Below are 19,759 nucleotides of genomic sequence, written 5' to 3'. Positions count from 1 at the left end.
TGAACATCCCCTATCAAATTGTGAAAATTCACATAAAGATATTATTTTACCGCAAATAATTGTCTACTTTCAACGATTGTTCAAAAAAAAAGAAATCAAAATTTGATTTTCAACAAAAAAAAAAAAGTGAAACTCGCGTAATTTTTTTTAAATTGACGTGAATAACTCACGTAAATAAAAAAAATAAATATTTTCTCGCTCGAACGAGCATCCGTCTATGAAAGGACGGTCTTTTTTATTTTTGTGAAAGTTCACGTATTAAAAATAAATTTTGTTTTCATGAAAGGTCGTAGACAAAATTTCCTTCACTACAATTAGATCATGTTTTTTCAAGAATATATGTATCAAACTTATATTAGGGATTATTTTTCGCTTCTTAAACTAATGGACGGACGGTTGTTCGTTTCCCAAAGTAAACTTTTGTGAAAACTCACGCATGCATATACATATGTCTGAAATTTTGTTTTTTATAAGAGCAAGTCACAAACAGTAAATTATATTTTTTTTACCTTGATCGGCGCCGGAACTTTGCAGGCGGTGATCGGCGCCGATCAATCTTTGGAAAAAAAAAATCGGGCATGAGGGATAAGTGGAAGAGGAGAGAGGTTTGGTCGGTCAAGGAAAAAATAATAAAAAAAAACGGGGTTTCTTCCCTTTTATAATAATTTTTATTTCCAAAACTAATTAAACACGTTTTCCTTTTTGGTTCCGGGCCCGTAAACGCTAATCCGTACAAAATTGGGCATTCAACCACCCAAATCAGCGGTGCCTCATCTCTTCACACTTACCGTACGACTCTCTATCATACTACCAGAGTTCTTATTCAAGCTATTGCTCGCGCGTGATATTTGAGCAAATCGAGGATTCTGATAATGTCTCTTACGATTAAGTTCAGTTGCTTATTTCGTTTGTAATCAGGAAAATCACCATCTAGTGCTTACTGTTGAACATGTTTGTCCCTCACTAAGCAGCGGACTTAATGTTGATGGTGGATTTTCGACAAAGGCTAAAATCGTAAAATCATGATCTTGCATATTTCTGACACGGCTTCAAACACGTATGTGAAATTCATATTTTAGGATTCGTGAAAGCTCATTTCACAATATCTAATCGAGCGTACACCCGCTCAGAGCATGCATGAATATGTGATTCGTAAAGCCTCTCAACTGAGCTTTCGACACTTCGCATATTTCATCAATACTTCTGTATAGGAATCGATAATGATTGGACGACTCATATACATATTGCATGATAGTATAGAGAGTTAACGTCTTCAGGATGTCTCAATGTTCCCTGACAATACAAAACCAACATTCAAAACGAGTATGATGTCTCTATCATCTCATACCTCGATTCTCGAATAAACGCTCCATGCTAGTATAGAGCAATTCATAGATTAATTCTAGAATAACAGTTATCAATTAAATTCATAGAAAATAATCTATTTTATCTCATTACTCCGTTTCATGGATAATTCTCAACTGAATTCCATGGATTAGTAATAAATATCCGATCTATGTCATTACTCCGTTTCATGGCTTATTCTCATCTGAATTCCACGAATAGTAATAAATATTCACTTTTCGAGCATTTTTAGGCTTGCCCCGAGTAAATGGTGCGAATGTACTTAACAATAATGCACGAACGAGCACCCAAATATGCATGAGTGAGCACCCAAATGTATAAACGAGCATTCAAAAATATGGGCGAACGAGGAAACCTATGCAAAATTGGGAAGAAGAAATAAAAGAGAGGCGCGCACGAGAGCAGGCCAACAGTGCGGCCGGTCGTGCTGCCGTGGCCGGTCCGACGCCTCCCCTTTTATTTTTAAATCATATTTTATTATTTTCCTTGTCTCATGAAAACTCCTTGTTTGAGCAAACTTCCTCGTTTGAGCAAAACTTCTAGTTTTTCCATATTTCCTCGCACAATGAAAAATAATAACATAAAAAATAGGGAAGAGTGTCACGAGACTGGGACTACTAGCCGTCCGGCCATGCCCTAGCCGTGGCCGGTCCCACACCTACCTAATTCCTTATTTTTATTATTATTTCTTCTCTCATCTCATGAAATTCCCTCGTTTGAGCAAAAAACCTAATTTTTCATATTTCTCCAATTTTGCTCAAACTACCAAAAGGACAAAAAGTCAAATGGTCACACGACCATCCGGGATTCTCATGGAAAATATTATTTATTTTGATATTCACAAAATATTGGTCGCATGAGCAAAGTTCTACTTGCTCATTCAAGCAAAATCGAGAATTTCAGTCAAGATCAAACTCTTCTGAAAATCGAAAATATTGCTCGAACGCGCACCAGAAAATAAAAAAATTCTCATAATTGAGTCACGGGAAATATGGTGACACGGGAAAGCCACATTGACCGACCAAGGTTGGCCCTTTGGCTTGCAGAAGCCAGTCCCACACCCTATCATGATTTTGACCTAATTAATCGTTCATAATTCATATTGGGTTCAAACTCTTTCCAAACAACTTGGAATTTGATCAATCGACCATCAGTTGGTCCCACGACCACCAGGGTCAGTTTCATACCCCTTGGTTGGTCCCTCCTCTCTCCATAATTAGGTTTTACCACCTAATGCTCAGACGAGCACTATTTTAATAATCATTAAACGATCATTTAATCATCCTTTCACCAACTGATCTACGAAAGACTTTGGTGCATGCTCATTCGAGCACCTGGGCGCTACACGGTCGGCCCATCGTCCCATATATCCGGTCCCTCTCTCACTCATTTGGTTGATTTTCAGTAAATAATCAATTGATCAACAATCGATCAAAATTAGGGTTTCAAACCAAATGCTCTGCAAACCATAATTCCGAGCAGGTTCAAACACTAGTAATTTAATGTCGATCCAGCAATCAAAATCCTAATTAATTATACAATATTCGGTCCAGCTACCATTATTTTTAATTAATATTTTATTTGGTCGCGCTACCAATAATTCATGAATCGAGCAATATTGCTCAAACGATCAATATTTATTTTTCTCATCTATCAACACTAAATTGTTTAAGTTAGCAAAATACACGATCAACTGTGTTCGAAATTCATTGATTTCAACTATAAATTGCTCAACCGAGTAATATTCCTCATGTTGATTCTTTATATTTAATGTTTGGTCCTGCTACCAACATTTTTGCTCGATTGGGCAACATTGTTCGAACAAACGACCATCCAATATTTCTGATTCCTACTTTGTCATTCGATCATTCATGATATATTAGATCAGAAATGAGCATTTCGTATAATTCAACAATATCTTTGATTTCCTGTCGAATACTCGACATATCAAGATAAGTCCTTGATCGAGCAATCTCATCGACGCTCGATCCAAATATCATTATTACTATGACTGGTAAAATGATACATCACAATTCTCAAGACCAATGTCTTTCCACTATTGTATCCCAACAGACACCTTATGCTCGATCTATGAGTCTCAAAGCATACCACATTCGTGAGACATCAATCACATCACATGGGGGGATAATCACTAGGATTTTGGTCCAACGGCCTATGGCACGTGTGTACACCCACGATGAGAAATGTGAGTAATTCGTGCAAGCGGTTGAGGAAGTTAGAAAAGTAGTGGATGGACAATCAACCAAGTCTTTACATGACATGGAACTGGTTTAACCACGTTTCCCACTCTTTCACTCCAGCAACCGTCACACTTACTGGGATCAATGTGTCTACTATTCTTGCAATATAAATAAGTTTCTGAATATACGATTGAACAACGACAATTTCGACCAACAAGAAATTATCGTTCAATCGATCAAAACTTATCTCAGAACTCAATAGTTCACAAAAATTGTAGAAACCTTCAACACATTCACAATCCTTGATCATCATGGATCTCATACGCTTCTCAGCTTCCGTCCTACAGATCGACCCTCATCCCTCTTTGTGACCGAATTGACTCTGGAGCGGCCATTTTCTTGGTTTAGGCCGGAGTCTTACAGATTGATCTGTCGAACTCAAAGCTCTCCCGTGCAGTGCATCTGTTTGAAAAAGGTTTAGGCAATTTGATCGTTCGAGGAGTCTCCGCTTTCCTAAAAAAACAACAAATCGTTTTCACCCATCAACACCTTGAGATAGAAAAACTTATGGGTTTAATCGAGCATTGCTCAAACACTCACATTCCTGTCAGGATATATATCCTAAATACAAACTTCATCTACCTAATCATAAAGTCTTCCCTCAGGATGCCAGAAACCATGTCCTCTTCCAGCTCCAAGAGAAGTCTTTGGGATATGAAATAGACTAAAAACACTTATCTTTAACGAGATTTGACCGAATCCAATGGGTCCAAATAGAATACCTGCAAGAATTAATGTCCCATATGTGTCTAAGGTTTGCAACAACATTTGTTAATTCCAAATTCGTCACTCAAGCCCACCAACCTTCTCATGAGAACAAACTTGGTCCCAACTAACATGATTGTTCTTTTTACCAAAATCAGAGCCAGTCCATATGAACCTTTTGAAAGCAGTATTCAACTCATTCAACACTCTTTTAGGAAGTACAAAACAAGAAAACCAGTCCATGTCACTCAATACATGCTTAATAAGCAGCAACGACAAATGATAAGGGGGAAGGCAATCTAAAAATGATAGTTGGACTTCTAAGTATCAAACATGGAAATTACCTTGACAACACTTCAAACAATCAACAATACCTTGCAGAGTACCATCACTCACATCTGAAGAATAAAGAAAAGTTTTATTGAAATTCACCACCAATCCAAAAAAACTTACTAAAATACTCCAACACCTTAAAAGTGTGAAACTTAGCATCAGCCCAATGACGGAACACACAAGTTGGGCCCATGGGCTCAGCCTTGAGCACAAAGTTAAGATGCTATTGCTACGTGTAAAACCTCTGATAAAGAACGATTTTTTGGGGACCATGGTTTTTTTGGGTGGACCATGGTTTTATTTTGGGTAAAGGCATTAGAAGTAATTCTAGGTCACCCCATATCTAGTTATTTATTTAATACCTAATCTACCCTCTTAATTAATTTTAGGTTATGATTAGTGAATGATTTAGTTAAAAATAATTAGTGAGATTAAATTAAAAGATGGGTTTATTATTAGTTGAGTAGAATTATTGAGAGAGTAGAGTTAGAGAAGATGAAGGAGAAAAACATGGAAAATAATTTTTTTTCCAATTCACTAAGTTTGAGTATTCAAATGATGAAAACTCATCTGATTCTTCATCTCCATCCTCTCCTAGAATATTTGTTAATCTTCAAAATGATCCGGATTTGAACTGGATTTTGAACAATTCGGTTACTTTATATGAAGAACAAGTAACCGAACTCATCTGAAGCTGTAGTTCAGTTTCCCCGTGAGATGAACAAGTAACCAAACTCATCTGAAAGTGTAGTTCGGTTACTTGTTCCAAACACGCAGGTTACCGAACTCTCTAATAATTTCTAGGAGTTACAGCGTTATGTTCGGTTGGTTCTCAACTAATCGAACTTTGGTGTACAAAGTTCGGTTGGTTCGCAAACTGCATGCACTTTTGATCTAACCGAACTTTACGTAATATAAGAGTATATAAGTTTACAAAGTTCGGTTCTTTCGCAAACTTGAACCTAACAGCTAACCAACCAAACTCTGAGTTCGGTTTCTGCGATAAAATTTTGAAGTTACCGAACTTAACAAACAAAAAAATGTGAAGTTCCAGCGTCTATTGGCTAAGTTCGGTGACTTTGTAGTTTTAAAATTTTTTGCGAACAAACCGAACTCTATTGGCTAAGTTCGGTTATTTTGGAACTCAACATAGTGGCCACAACAACACAGTTCGGTTAGACTGGATTTGTTTTTTTTTCGGTTCTAAGGGTGGAGTTCGGTTACTTTGTAATTTTAAATTTTCTTGCGAAACAACCGAACAGAGAGTTTTGTGGCTTAGTTTTAAATCCAATAGAACCAAACTGTTCTTCGTGTTCTTCATTTTCAAGAAGTTCGGTTAGTAAACTAGGGTTTTTTGGAAAATCGACCTAACCGAACATGGCTCTGTAACTCCTATTAAAACCCTATTTTGATGATTTTTATTCTATTGAAGCAATCAAAATCAAATTAAAGCGAGGTGGTGGTGGTGGTGGGAGGAGGTGGTGGTGATAATCGGTGGTTGGTGGTGGTGGTGGTAATCGGTGGTTGGTGGTGGTAATAATCGGAGGTGGTGGTGGTGGTAATCGGCGGTGGTGGTGGGAGGAGGTGGTGGTTATATATGTAGGTGGTTATTAAGTTGATTTTAAATTAAATTAGGTTAAGGGTAGGTTAGTCATTTCAACGTTTTAGAACACCCCTTATCACTATAGAAAAGGTGGCCTAATAAAACCATGGTCCCTCAAAAAAAACCATGGTCCCTAAAAAATCATTCCTGATGAATGTCCCCAGTGGGTCCTTCTCGCTAAGTACAACAAAACAGTCTTGCTGCTCTCTCTTTTTTTTCCCAAGCTTTCTCTCTAAGTTTTCTTGAACAGGGTTTTGAATCTACTAACACTAAAAATGGAAGAGTTATCTCTTGAGGATCCATCTGTTTTGCTTGAAGCCGCTTCAGAATTCGCATTGTATCCAGGTACTCTTCAATTTTCAATACTACTGCTTTTAGAGTTGTTTCTTCGTATCTCTATTATAAAAAAAAAAAAAAAAAAAAATTAAACTGTGAACTTCAATTTGATTATCATGATTTAAATAGAGGTGTTCAAAATGATGAATCAGTTAAGAATTTACTTGATAGATTCCCACTTCCACTCATATTCAGGTATTATTTTGAAATTATATTGCTCAGGAGCTTGAAATATTAGGGCGAACTTATTTTTAATGATGTTATTAGTGTTTAACACTGAACTGATTTCACTATTTTGTACCATTATTACAGTGCTTTACAAAACAAATCTGATGTTCCTGGCTTAGAAAGTACACTACTTAATTGTTTAGAGCGGATTTTCAGAACCAAATATGGGGCCTCTCTTATTCCACAGTATATGGTAATGTTTTAATGTTTTACTTTCTTGCGATCAATTTCAGTCAAATGCTGGAGTTTGGTATATTATAAGTGGGAAATTTTCTGCATATAAGATGGCTTGATTCATAGATTTAGTTGTTGATAATTTTGTATAGGAAAACTAAGTTTTGTTGTTTTTTTTGTTCAGACTTTTATACAAGTTGGTCTTTCTGCGGAATCTCAGTCAGTAAGATGCTTAGCATGTAAAGCGGTAGGTTAATTCTTTTCTAAATACTACTTTCTTCTTGTATTAGTGTCTTCTCTGTATACTAGAGTTTTATGCTAGTGCATTCTCATACTTGTGGAGCAACTTGATATCAGAATTCTGGTGCAGTTTATATATGACATTATACATGATAGAGGAGCAAGGATTCTGGTTAGGTTGTTTGACCCCTTGGTGACTTATGATATATAATCTTATGTTCTGATGATGCTGTTACAGGTGTCTTGTCTTTTGGACAACGATGATAAAGTTGCTGACACGGCTGCACAACTTGTTATCGATCATGGCATTTATCCATCTTTACTTGACTCACTTACTCATGGGTATGTAAATAATTAAATTGTTTCCTGCCACCAATATAGTGAGAACGAACTTATGCAAAATGTCTTGGTAAAAAGACCAAGCAAATGAATAGGCTGCTCGTTGGAGAGAAATTATTCTAAGGATCTGTAATGGAGTAAAAAGAGAGATATGCACACACCACATCTTTGATTATTGTTGCACTATGAACTTCAAATTTCGTGGTTTTAATTGAGTTAAAAAGCACAGTTAAATCTCTTTCTATTCTCAAGCGTAGATTGCTTGATTTTTGTCTTTTCACACATTTGGGCCAAGAGTCTATGATCTGGCCCAATCGCTTGCATTATTTCAGTCTGTCCTTGCACTTTTAGAAGATTTTTTTTTACTAGGACTTTCACTTCGTTTCTCCCCCAAATAGTTTCTCTTCTTAAGATTTATTTTTCTTTTAGTTTGCAACTAGCAAATTTTAGATAATAAACTCATGGCAGATTAACTTTTTGTACTCTTAGGGATGAATTAGTCGCAGCAGCATCAATAAACGCTGTTAAGAGTTTGGCTAGTTCCCCTAAAGGCATAGTAAGGATCTTTTCAACTGCTGTGGTCTATTGGTTGGAGCTTTTGATTATTGAGTTTCCTGTTACTTGCACTATTGGAGTTTAACTTTTATGCCAAATGTATTTAGGATGTCATCTTTCCAGCAAATGTCGATGAATCTACACACCTCAGGAATGTTGCAGCTAATTGTTCATCATTGGTACGATAGTTTTCGTGTTTATATTTTATTATGACTCTTGATTTTTCAAATTATATCTGCTAAGCTGGTTGTATTCTTTGGCCAAGCTGTCGTCCCATCGTTATGTTTTTAGCTTGCATGTTCTGTTTATCACTTAGTTGGTTTCAAGTAATTTCCTTCATCCACTTCGATTATTTGGAGCTCTTTTGCTGTCCTTCAGTAACTCTTTCTAACACGTGCCATATGGATTTTTACCCTTCATATATATGCATGTTTGATTGTGGTCATCTACTGAGTCTTAAAGTTAATGACTTAGTTTTTAAATGCTGTAACATCTTTCAGGGACGGGTTCGTGTTATGGCTTTGATTGTGAAGCTGTTTTCTGTTTCTAGTTCTGTTGCATCAAGAGCACACAACTCAAATCTTCTTAATTTACTAGAGGCAGAAGTTGACAGCAAAAATGATATGCTGACAATTTTAAGTGTTTTGGAGCTCCTTTACGAGGTAAAGTACAATTATATACAAGTGTAGGCTTATGATGTTACACTGTTGCCTGTAGGTATTGATTGGTTTTGAAGTTGAACAAACAGAAAACCTTATAAGAATATTATAAGACAATGCTATGCTTGTTAGCTTACCATGAATACTGAAGACGAAAATTTGCAACTTCAAGTTCTGAAACATCATTTGAGATCTGGGTTTCTGTCTAGGAAAGTGAAAGAATTTTATTTATTGCTTCACTCATAGCTAGTGGTGTCAATTTTATTGAATCAGTAAGATTGAAACATGGCAAGGCAACTTGTCAATGAGGATTGATAACTTTCAGCTTGTAGTTTGTATGTTCTAAAGGTATGCCTATTTTGTGCCAAAATATAGTTCTAAAGTTTTGAATTCTCTTTATTGACTATGAAAATAACTCCAATTAATGTAGTTGTCAGAAATCCCACATGCTGCAGAGTTCCTCTCTAGAAGCACTCTTCTCCAGTTATTGACCACCTTAATCAGGTATTTTCAAACATACTCTTGAGTTTGATATTTATTGAGTTGTTGTTTAGTTCCACAACCCTTAAAAATATTTCCTGTGAAACTCATATTGTAGTGATGCATCCGTGGAGTCAATTTTACGATCAAGAGCAATTATGATCAGTGCAAGGCTTCTTTCTTCAGAGGGTTTATCCTGCCTCGATGAATCTAGTAAGCCTCATTCCACATTTGATATTTTTAAATGTCTTGCATTTGAATGGGTTTGCAGTGTCTCTTACACGTATGATTAAATTTTATTGTGTTTTTCTGCATCTAGATGTTAACGCGGTTCTAGAAGCTTTAGATTCAAGATTGGAGTCTTTGAAAGGTCAAGATGCAGATGAATGTGAGACTGTGCTTGAGGCACTCGGTGAAATTGGATCCTGTAAGTATTCACCATCCTTACGAAACAATGGTGTCGAGCGTTTTATGTTAGTTTCCTTGGGATGTGCCGCACATGCTCTTTTACGAATTACTTTCCAACTAAATTTTGAGATGGTGAATATCAATCACCCACTTTTATAGAGTATTAGTTTATAAAGCTTTCTCTATTCGAGTTGGGCAAGGCCTAAGGCCATTATTTATCTACAAGAAATGTGGCATGCAGCTGAAGCTGTTCTAGATTTCTTTATGAAATTATTCTTCTGTCGTATGTTTGGTGACTTTGTTCATGAGTCATCAGCGAACACTTAAACGTGTTTTTGAGATTGTGATGGTTTGTTAATGTTGTTGATTCCTCAGCAAATCAAGGAGCTGTACTGCTACTATCAAGCTCATCACCTGTGGCAAGGCATGTTGTTGAAGCAGCCTTTGATCGGCAAGGACGTGGTGCGCAGCTGGTGAGTAGGATTTTACTTTACATGTGAAATCTTCCCATGGACCAAAAGGAGCAACCCGAAATAACGATCCATTTTTCCAGACTACACTGATCTTCACATATCCAAATGATTTTCTGGAATATTTATATCCGAATTTGTTGTCATATTTCTGTAGCATCTTCAGAAAGATCTGAAGTTTTTACTTGTCTCAGGCTGCGCTACATGCTCTTGGAAACATCTCTGGAGAGAATCGATCAGATCATAGCAAATTGCTGAATGACACAGCCGAAGAATGCCTTCGTCGGATTATATATGATACAGCAGGCGAAAGTCCTAAGCTGACACCATCTGTTAGTGCCCTCCTTATCTTTGCAGTAGTTGTAAAAAATGAGCATTTGAGCAGGTTGATTAGTCTTCAATCGCTATTGATTAGTCTCCTAGGACTGTTTACATGGCCACCTGTTGCATGAATTTTATTAACTGAATTGCATACTCTGTAGGGCCAACTTATGTTGTTTTCCCTTTCTTGCATAGTTTTAAATGCTTGGTAACCTCATGCTTGTTTGCTTCTTTTGTGATGTTCACACTTTTGAGAAGAGTATGATTAAAGTTGATGATGCATTCGACAGGGTCTCTTTCTGTCAGTTCTGCGTCAGGATTCAGAAGTTCGTTTGGTGGTGAGAACTTTTGTCATATCTTTTTTTTTTTCGGATGCAAGGGAAATTAGAACTGATGGTTTATCTATTTGAATTTTTTTCAGGCATATAGACTGTTAACTGGACTTGTGGCTCGGCAATGGTGCTTGCAACAGATTTGCTCGAAGCAAGAGATAATAGATGTAGTGACTGATCCTCACACTGAGTCCACAAAAAATGGTCTACATTTTGAACCTTTTTTCCCCCTCCACTTCAGCATTCGAACACCATTGATGTCATGGTGGCATTCATTATTCGTAGTTTTGATGCTTATTGACCAATCTTAGGATCACTTTATAATCTTTTTTAGTATCATTAGAAACGTATACAACCATGAGAACCTAGAGTTTCTGCTATCTGTTTCTCATATTATTACGTTAGAAGAATAAAAAAAATGATATGGGTTTTCATCTCTTCTCAGGTATGGAGGCTCGGTATAACTGCTGCAAATCGATTTACGGTGCATTATCTGCCTTAGATACAACACATCCTTCTCTCATTAAAATAGCCACAAAGGTATGCACGGTATCCAGCTAACTAATTGTTTGTCGTCCATTTTTCCTATGGCATGGATGTTTGTAAATTTGTTCCAGTAGTACACAAGATAAAACTACTTGATTATTTAGAAACTATTTTTCGTTTTCAGTTGCAGGAAGCAGTGAGAAGGGGTCCTTATCTATCTAGAGACAGGATGGAAGCTCAGCCTACTGTAGCGACATCTGATAGATTTTAACTTTGGAAATGAGAACTTGAAAGTTTTAATGCCACCAGATGATCAAAATACCTAACTATGGAGTATCTTTTTTCTTCTTCTTTTGAATAGCTGTATGTGGCTCTCAGTCTACTCGAAACTTGTTTCAAAACTGAAAAGACATTATGTATATGTCTGTCAGAAACATCTTTTATTTTTTTCAAATTATGATATGGATTTTCAAGTTATGATATGGATAAAATTTTGTAGAAGTGCAATGCCATAGTGCTATTTTGTTTCTTTTTGTTACACAAGTTTAGTGTCGACATTACTATATAGGCAAACCGCAGACCAAATAGCCAAACTATATTTTTTGGGTCACGACTTTTTTAGGCTCGAGAGAATCGCTGAGAACAACCAGATTGAAACACTGGGGGGGGGGGGGGGGGGGGGGGGGGGGGGGGGGGGGGGGGGGGGGGGGGGGGGGGGGGGGGGGGGGGGGGGGGGTTGGGGGGGGGGGGGGGGGGGGGGGGGGGGGGGGGGGGGGGGGGGGGGGGGGGCCGGGTAATGAAACTTCGCCCACCTTGTTTCTTCCAAAATGTTCTTCACAACCAACGGCTTTACATGCCATTCATAATCATCCCTTCAAACATTCTACTTTCTCCCACCACCTCTAAATTATTTCAAACATTCACTAAATTTAACGAAGAAGAGATAACACGATCCCTCCATAATAACCTCACACCAACACCATACCCACCATCTGCATTCACTTACTCAAAACTCTTATCGGAATGCAGTTCCACAAAATCTATCACTCATGGACAAATAATCCAAGCACGCATAATCAAATATGGATTTTTGAACGACATCAATGTCAGTTACAAGTTGATCAGTTTCTACACTAAATGTCAGATTTTTGGTTGTGCTCGGAATGTATTTGAAGAAATTGCTGAACCAGATGTACTTTCTTGGTCTGCTCTTATTTCTGGGTATGTGCAGAATGGGTTTTGCTTTGAAGCAGTTTCTGCTTTTCAGAAAATGCATTCATCGGGTGTGCAATGTAATGAATTTGTTTTTTCTAGTGTACTTAAAGCGTGTTCAGGTAGAAAAAATTTGAAACTAGGAAAACAAATTCATGGGATGCTGATCAAAACATGTTTTCAGTATAATGTGTTTGTTTTAAACACTTTGCATACTGTGTATGCTAAATGTGGAGAGCTTTTGGATTCACAGAAAGTTTTCGATGAGATGCCCGAGCGGAATATTGTTTCTTGGAATGCATTATTTTCTAGTTACGTGCAAAATGATTGTTGTGCAGAAGCAATTTCTCTGTTTCAGGAAATGATTGTCAGCGGGTTGCTGCCTAATGAGTTTAGTCTTTCAAGTATCTTGAATGCATGTACAGGGTCGACGGATTACGGCCAAGGAAGGAAAGTTCATGGGTATCTAATCAAGCTTGGTCATTATTCAGATTCCTTCTCAGCAAATGCTCTTCTAGACATGTATGCCAAATTAGGAGACCTTGAGGCAGCTAAAACTGTGTTTGAGGAAATTAAACAACCTGATATTGTTTCGTGGAATGCTATTATTTCTGGTTGTGTTCTGCAGGAAGACCATGATTGGGCGTTAAGATTGTTTGCGGAAATGAAAATGGTGGGTACAATTCCGGACATGTTTACTTTATCTAGTGTTCTCAAGTCTGGTGCTGAAATGGGAATGAAAGAACTGAGTATGCAGATACACTCTGATTTGATCAAAAGGGATGTTGGGTCAGACTTCTTTGTGGGTGTTGGCCTGGTAGATGTGTATTCAAAGTGTGATCTTATTGAGGATGCAAGAAAGGTTTTCGATACACTTCCTAAACGTGATGTGATTGCATGGAATGCAATGATTTCAGGATACTCCCAGAGTGGGGATGATGGTGAAGCTTTATCTGTGTTTGTTGCCATGCAGAAAGAAGGTCTTGGCTTCGACCAGACCACTTTATCAGCAGTTCTTAAATCAACTGCTAGTTTGCAGACCAATATTGTGACTAGACAAGTCCATGTTCTAATTGTGAAATCAGGATTCCAATCTGATGATTACATCGTCAACAGTCTGGTCGATTCGTATGGGAAGTGTAAGCTATTAATGGAAGCAAGGAGATATTTTGAGGAACACCCTTCTCAGAATGTGGTACCCTTTACGTCTATGATCACAGCCTTTACCCAACATGGGGAAGGAGAGGAAGCTCTGAAACTCTTTCTGAAAATGCTTGATAAGGGGGTCACGCTTGATGGGTTCGTCTACAGTAGCCTTTTAAATGCTTGTACAACTCTCTCTGCGTATGAACAAGGGAAACAAATCCATGTTCATATATTGAAATCAGGGTTCATCTCTGGTTTCACTGGTAATGCATTAGTAAACATGTATGGTAAGTGTGGAAGCATAGAAGATGCACACTGTGCCTTCTCAGAATTACCAGAGAGAGGGGTTGTTGCTTGGTCCGCTATGATAGGGGGACTTGCACAGCATGGGTGCGGGAAGGAAGCCCTAGACATGTTTAATAAGATGTTAAATGATGGTGTTTCTCCAAATCATATAACCCTAGTTAATGTTCTTTGTGCTTGCAATCATGCTGGTCTTGTTATGGAGGCTAAAAGAGTTTTTGAATCAATGGAACTTTTGTTCGGAATAAAACCATTGCAAGAACATTATGCATGTATGGTCGATCTCCTGGGTCGTGCTGGGAAACTAAATGAAGCAATGGAACTTGTAAGAAAGATGCCATTTGAAGCTGATGCTTCAGTTTGGGGTGCACTTCTTGGTGCATCAAGAATTCATGGAGATCTCGAACTTGGCAAGTATGCTGCTGACAAGCTCATCGTGCTTGAACCAGAGAAATCTGTAACACACACACTTCTTGCAAACATTTATGCAGCTTCAGGTGATTGGAGTGGTGTTTCGGATGTTAGAAGACTGATGAAAGATAGCAAGGTAAAGAAGGAACCAGCAATGAGCTGGATAGAGGTTAAGGATGCAGTACATACATTTATGGCCGGGGATAGAAACCACAATCGAACTGAAGAGATTTATGCAAAGCTCGATGAGTTGAGTGACCTTTTAAGTAAAGCTGGATATGTACCCAGGGTTGATGTTGATCTTCATGATGTGGATCGAAGTATGAAAGAGGAGCTTCTTTCTCACCATAGCGAGAAGCTTGCAGTGGCTTTTGGGTTGATTGCCACACCTCCAGGAGCCCCAATTAGGGTAAAGAAGAACCTTCGAGTTTGCATTGATTGCCATACTGCAATCAAGTTCATAAGTGAGATTGTTTCAAGGGAGATCATAGTTAGAGATATCAGTCGGTATCATCATTTTAGAAATGGATCATGTTCTTGTGGGGATTATTGGTAATATTCATGGAGTATATATATTGATTGTCTAATTTTTTGTATTTCCCTTCTTCTGTAAAATAAAATTTCTCCCTGCAGCTCAGGTTTTCGACTTATGGGTGTTGATCAATTCAGTTTCCGTGTCTTAAGTTTTGCTGTCTGTAGTGCAGTGTGGAGTACAGATATACACTCAAAGATTTCAAAAGAATCTCCAAAATCATTATTGCCAGTTGGGTGAGACCTTATTCAGCAAATTCAGGATTCAGCTATATTCTGAATCACTTTACACAATTGCTTCCAGTGTTGGCTTACAAAAATTTAATCGTCAATCAAGTCAGATATAAGGTGTCAATATATAGATTTATACACAGCAAATTCACACAAAGCAGATTTAGTTGCAAACCCCTTAGGTTCTACTTTCAGTGTCAGGAACAATCAGCATGCAGCAGTAAGGTTAGCAATGAGTACTTCACTTTGAGCGCAATCTTACCACCATCCACACACAGTTTCGCTCCTGTGACTACCCAATACCCCGGTGGGTCCTCTGGACCTCTCACCATCTCCTTCACATCCACAAACTTGGATACCTTTGTTACCTTGGCTGGAGCAGGTGGTCCACCAGGATACACTGCAGAATTCAGCTCCACTTTTGGCTTCTCAGGTTGATTTTGGTTTACCATGAACTTGGTGCTTAAATAGAGTGAAATTGATCCTGATTTTCGTGATAGATGTGAAGGACCACCATCCCATTCCGACCTACGAATCCTAACAGATGCTACCATAGAGAATCCCAGTCTTAAGAACAAAACCCTCCTCATCCCCATGTCTCTTACCTCAAACCAAGCTTTGGTCACTATTGATGCAGATTCATAAATTTGGGTTGAATTGTATTCAATTGGAGCAGTGCATACATGTGAGAACAAGCTCCACTTAACGGGCTCATAGTAATCTCGTTCAGATGGAAGATCCTTTTTAGGCTTGTAATTGCATTCATGAGAGAGGTGGAGAATGTCGGGGAGAGTAGAGAGGTGTTGTAGGTGGATAGCTAGGTGGTCGCTCTTTCTACCTTCCATGAAAAGACGGATTCCAGTTACAGGATGATTACCTGAATCAACCTGCAAAACATGAACGTCAAAAACATTTATAGATAGACAAGTAAAAAGAATTCCTAGAAGTTACTACATAGACTGATGCTTTATGCATTATGCGTACTAGAAAAAATGATATACTGACTTTGTCTGTATTAACATAAAGCTTTGGGCCCATGAATGTGAACTGGAGTGACGGAGAACTCTGTTTTTTGTGCTGACGTCTGAGAGGGAGATCAGCATAAACTGGAGCCCATTGCCTCGATAATTGGAACTCCAAAAATTGACGAAGGTCTTCCAGTGGAGGCTTATCTGTGATAATAATTGTCAAATAAGATGAGAGATGGTAACATGAACATTCTTCGGCAAAGTGCCAACCAGATTTGATGGAAAGGAGTAAAAGCAGAAAGCAAAACTCACAACGGAGGTAAAGATTCACTGCATGGCTTAAAAACCCACCGCCACGAACACCATTCAACAAAGATGTTATTGGCACTAGAGACATCGATATTACATCAGGGGACTGTGAAATGGTTGGAAGCCACTGGTCATGACTTTGACCATTATCAGTACCACCTCTACGGACGTGAATGCTCACTACATCCTGCAAAGGAGAGGATGTAACAGGATATTAAGCTTGCATGCTATGGAAACTATTGATATAAAGTTACCTGTTACTAGAAAACTAACCTCTTTTGTGTGAAAAACAATTGGCCTCATTGATTTGGAAAATGGTGCACCATGTTGCCAGGCAATGAACTGTTCATCCTGAAATGACATACAATAAGGAGATTAAAGTATAAGGATTAAAAGTTTGTTCACCTCCTGATGATCTCACTAAGCACTCTGACCAGGTCACAATGACTCCCAAATTCACCAACAGGTACTTGGTACTTATCATATAAACCTTCTATATGCAAATTTCTCGGCATCCAGTTTCGTACACCAAAGGGTGTATCCGCATTAGTTTAGTTAGGTAATCAAATAGACACTCTTAAATTCTTAAAAGGACGTCATACCTTTCGCTTTTTTGGCAGTTCTTGAGGATTTTTCATGAAAATTCCATTACCGTCTTCTGAAAATCTCTTATCAGTTAAATTCTTCAACATTTTCTGCACTTCCGCATGCTGAAGATTTGAATCTTGCAACTGCTTAATATGAATTACATCTTTACCACCCATCTTTACTTCAACAACAACATGAGTACCGTACTTTTCGATAAACCTAAAAATACCACACAAATGACTGAATGAGACATATGGCTCACTATTAAACAGCATACATTACCAATAGCTCGTAGTCGTTGCTAAAACGAATATAACAAATGTCTTTATAACCTTACCCAGCAATTGAGGCAGGATCCCATGTAGAAGGTAATTCGTTTATCACATGATCACGCAATACAATGTGAGATCTTTCTAACACAACACTGTACAGAGCTATAGACCAACCATCAAAAGCAAGACATTTTGTCGAAGCCGCATCTTTTTGCCAGCATCCTTGGAAACCAAACATTGCATTAAACAGACCAGGTGGAATTTTTCCTGACAACGAGAGCTCCTGATTGAATTGCTCTGACATCTAAAGTAAAACTGAGTAAGTAAATCAGAAAGGTATTTAACAATAAGTCTCAAATTTTCATAACAGTTAATGCAAGTGTCCAGCAGTTGAATGGGGTGGTCTGGTTGTATCAAGAGAATTGGGTTCCAATCCAATTCTATGAAAGTACAATAAACCATATTAATACAAGACAAAACCCAACCTTGAAACAAATCAAACTCACTGGAGGTATACAATTTCACAGAATTCAAATTGGAGTTATAAAGAGAATTTCAATTACCTGATGAAAAGAAACAACTTTAGAGCGAAACCGAGTCCGCTCTCCTTTATCACACTTGATTGAACTAGGGACATTGGGAACAGCAGTTCCACCAGGAAATACAAGGTCCCGAGTTAGATTCTGATCAAGGTCAATCAGACTTAAACCAGATGGACCTGATTTACAATACGAAAGTCGAATATCATTTGTTAAATCATAACCAAAACCTATAACAGATACTGCTTTTTCAGCTGCTGATTGTGGGTTCAGCTGATTATTATTATTCAAGTTCATTCTTTACTCCCCTGATTAGAGATTTCAGGGAGAGGGAAAAATGATAATGGATTTTTAGGGCTTTGCATGAGTGGGGTTGGGGTAGAAGTAGGAGGAGGAGACGACTTTGAAAATAAGTCATTTTCTTCTTCATCATCTTCTTGTTTTTTGTTGAGTGAAAGCAATTGGTTTGGTATGGACTTCTGAATTATGAGAGAGTCGCATCAAACAGCGGGTAAAGACAAACAAGTGGGAAACGATACATTAAAGTCTGCCTAGTGGAAGAACTACGAGTTATATGTCTGAATATTCAAAGTTTCAAACATCTGAATTTCAATATAACAGGTTAATGTAATAAAAAAAATATGGATTAAAGTTATTAATTTGGACAAAATCATCAACGCGGGAGGAAGAAGAAATTTGTGATTGTTGCACTGATTTGGGGAGACTGGAGCTTTCAAAGAAGAATGAGATTGTTGAATTTATGTTGCAAATGTCTAATCATAGTACGGCGATAAAGTCATCATCAGGTGATGATATACCATCACAATGGAAATGAAAGTGTGAGAGCGGGGTGAAATTTCTTCGAAATCAATGATTGGATTTGGTTACATATTGTAATTTTGAGAGCCGTAATGTAAGACCTACTGTGGTTCGTTTTGACCCTACTGGTTATATTGAATAATTGCACTGTCATAGCTGGTATCCATGAGGTGGGAGCAGTAATGGTTGTTTGACTCGTGAAACCCTTATATCAAGTCAAGAGACTACCCGTCAATCATCATGCATCTGTTGATATAAATTATATTATTTAAATAATAAAAATAGGTAATAACTAAGGGAAAATAATCTTTTGGTCTTTTTTAAGTGGGCCCATGTCTTTTTGGTCCTTTGATCAAACGCCTTTACTGTTTGGTCCATAATTATTTAAAAATATTAAACTGACAAAAGTACCCTTCCGTGTTAACTTTTACTTATTTTCTTGTAGCAGTTCATTTCAGAAATGAAGTCCATATAAAAAACATAAAAAAACAGAAATGAAAGTCCATATAAAAACCTAAAAAAGCACCTAAAAATCAGAGTTCATTCCTGAAATGAACTCCATATAAAAACCTAAAAAAACAGAGTTTTTCATTCGACAAATGAACTTCATATAAAAAGCTAAAAGAACAGAGATCATTCCAGAAATGAACTCCACGTAAAAACCTAAAAAACAAGAGTTCATCCCTGAAATGAACTCCATATAAAACCCTAAAAAAACAGAGTTTATTCCACAAATGAACTCCATAAAAAAACCTAAAAAAATCCATAAAAATCAGAGTTCATTCCAGAAATGAACTCCATATAAAAAGCTAAAAAAACAGAGTTCATTCCAGAAATGAACTCCATATAAAAAACTAAAAAGAACAGACTTCATTCCAGAAATGAACTCCATATGAAAACAGACTTCATTTCTGGAATGAACTGCAGCATCATTTTCTTCATCATCTTCATCGTCAACAGCAGCAGCAACAACAAATCTTCAGCTTCTTCATCGTCATCACCATCAACAGAGACAAAAATAATTCAAAAATCAAGATCGACAACAACAACAATGAACTCTATCATCATCAACAACAACAGTTCATTCAAAAATCATTATCTTCGTCGTCGTCGTCGTCTTCAAGAAAACATATGT

General features: G+C 37.6%; 3 protein-coding genes across 5 annotated transcripts; 2 read left to right on the top strand and 1 right to left on the bottom strand.

Annotated features, from left to right (window-relative positions):
• The first annotated feature begins 6,482 nt into the window (after nt 1–6,482).
• Nucleotides 6,483–11,802, top strand: LOC113317194. Of its 3 annotated transcripts, none has more exons than XM_026565329.1 (17): nt 6,483–6,612; nt 6,735–6,798; nt 6,916–7,024; nt 7,190–7,252; nt 7,484–7,587; nt 8,074–8,140; nt 8,247–8,318; nt 8,640–8,801; nt 9,229–9,302; nt 9,397–9,491; nt 9,598–9,705; nt 10,062–10,159; nt 10,351–10,488; nt 10,768–10,815; nt 10,899–10,976; nt 11,255–11,349; nt 11,480–11,802. In XM_026565329.1, exons 1-16 carry the CDS (start codon nt 6,543–6,545, stop codon nt 11,309–11,311), a joined length of 1,407 nt encoding a protein of 468 aa, XP_026421114.1. In that variant the 5' UTR covers nt 6,483–6,542; the 3' UTR covers nt 11,312–11,349; nt 11,480–11,802. The 3 variants fall into 3 exon arrangements, with proteins under 3 accessions (XP_026421114.1, XP_026421113.1, XP_026421115.1); XM_026565328.1 differs by having other exon boundaries at nt 10,899–11,013; XM_026565330.1 differs by lacking the exon at nt 6,735–6,798 and having other exon boundaries at nt 6,490–6,612; nt 10,899–11,013.
• A 290-nt stretch (nt 11,803–12,092) lies between these two features.
• On the top strand, nt 12,093–14,992 carry LOC113316960 (pentatricopeptide repeat-containing protein At5g04780, mitochondrial-like). Its single transcript, XM_026565118.1, has one exon. It carries the CDS (start codon nt 12,149–12,151, stop codon nt 14,921–14,923), a length of 2,775 nt encoding a protein of 924 aa, XP_026420903.1. The 5' UTR covers nt 12,093–12,148; the 3' UTR covers nt 14,924–14,992.
• Nucleotides 14,993–15,098: 106 nt separating this feature from the next.
• LOC113318738 (MACPF domain-containing protein NSL1-like) lies at nt 15,099–18,580 on the bottom strand. Its single transcript, XM_026566962.1, has 7 exons — nt 17,830–18,580; nt 17,332–17,570; nt 17,009–17,213; nt 16,680–16,757; nt 16,410–16,593; nt 16,135–16,301; nt 15,099–16,016 (listed from the first exon to the last, which is right to left on the bottom strand). Exons 1-7 carry the CDS (start codon nt 18,100–18,102, stop codon nt 15,327–15,329), a joined length of 1,836 nt encoding a protein of 611 aa, XP_026422747.1. The 5' UTR covers nt 18,103–18,580; the 3' UTR covers nt 15,099–15,326.
• Between the last annotated feature and the right edge of the window lie 1,179 nt (nt 18,581–19,759).

The sequence above is a fragment of the Papaver somniferum genome, chromosome 10 (genome assembly GCF_003573695.1).
Source record: "Papaver somniferum cultivar HN1 chromosome 10, ASM357369v1, whole genome shotgun sequence".
NCBI lineage: Eukaryota > Viridiplantae > Streptophyta > Magnoliopsida > Ranunculales > Papaveraceae > Papaver > Papaver somniferum.
Note: the sequence above shows the minus strand (reverse complement) of the source record. Positions and strands in the feature narration are given on the sequence as shown.

Coding starts and splice junctions, on each gene's coding strand:
- LOC113318738 (XM_026566962.1), bottom strand. CDS start 18,102: ATGAACTTGAATAATAATAATCAGCTGAACCCACAATCAGCAGCTGAA. Junction 16,302..16,409: donor AGTGAATCTTTACCTCCGTT/GTGAGTTTTGCT, acceptor TTATTATCACAG/ATAAGCCTCCACTGGAAGAC. Junction 16,017..16,134: donor TTTATGTTAATACAGACAAA/GTCAGTATATCA, acceptor CATGTTTTGCAG/GTTGATTCAGGTAATCATCC.
- LOC113316960 (XM_026565118.1), top strand. CDS start 12,149: ATGCCATTCATAATCATCCCTTCAAACATTCTACTTTCTCCCACCACC.
- LOC113317194 (XM_026565328.1), top strand. CDS start 6,543: ATGGAAGAGTTATCTCTTGAGGATCCATCTGTTTTGCTTGAAGCCGCT. Junction 8,141..8,246: donor CTAGTTCCCCTAAAGGCATA/GTAAGGATCTTT, acceptor AAATGTATTTAG/GATGTCATCTTTCCAGCAAA. Junction 10,816..10,898: donor ATTCAGAAGTTCGTTTGGTG/GTGAGAACTTTT, acceptor AATTTTTTTCAG/GCATATAGACTGTTAACTGG.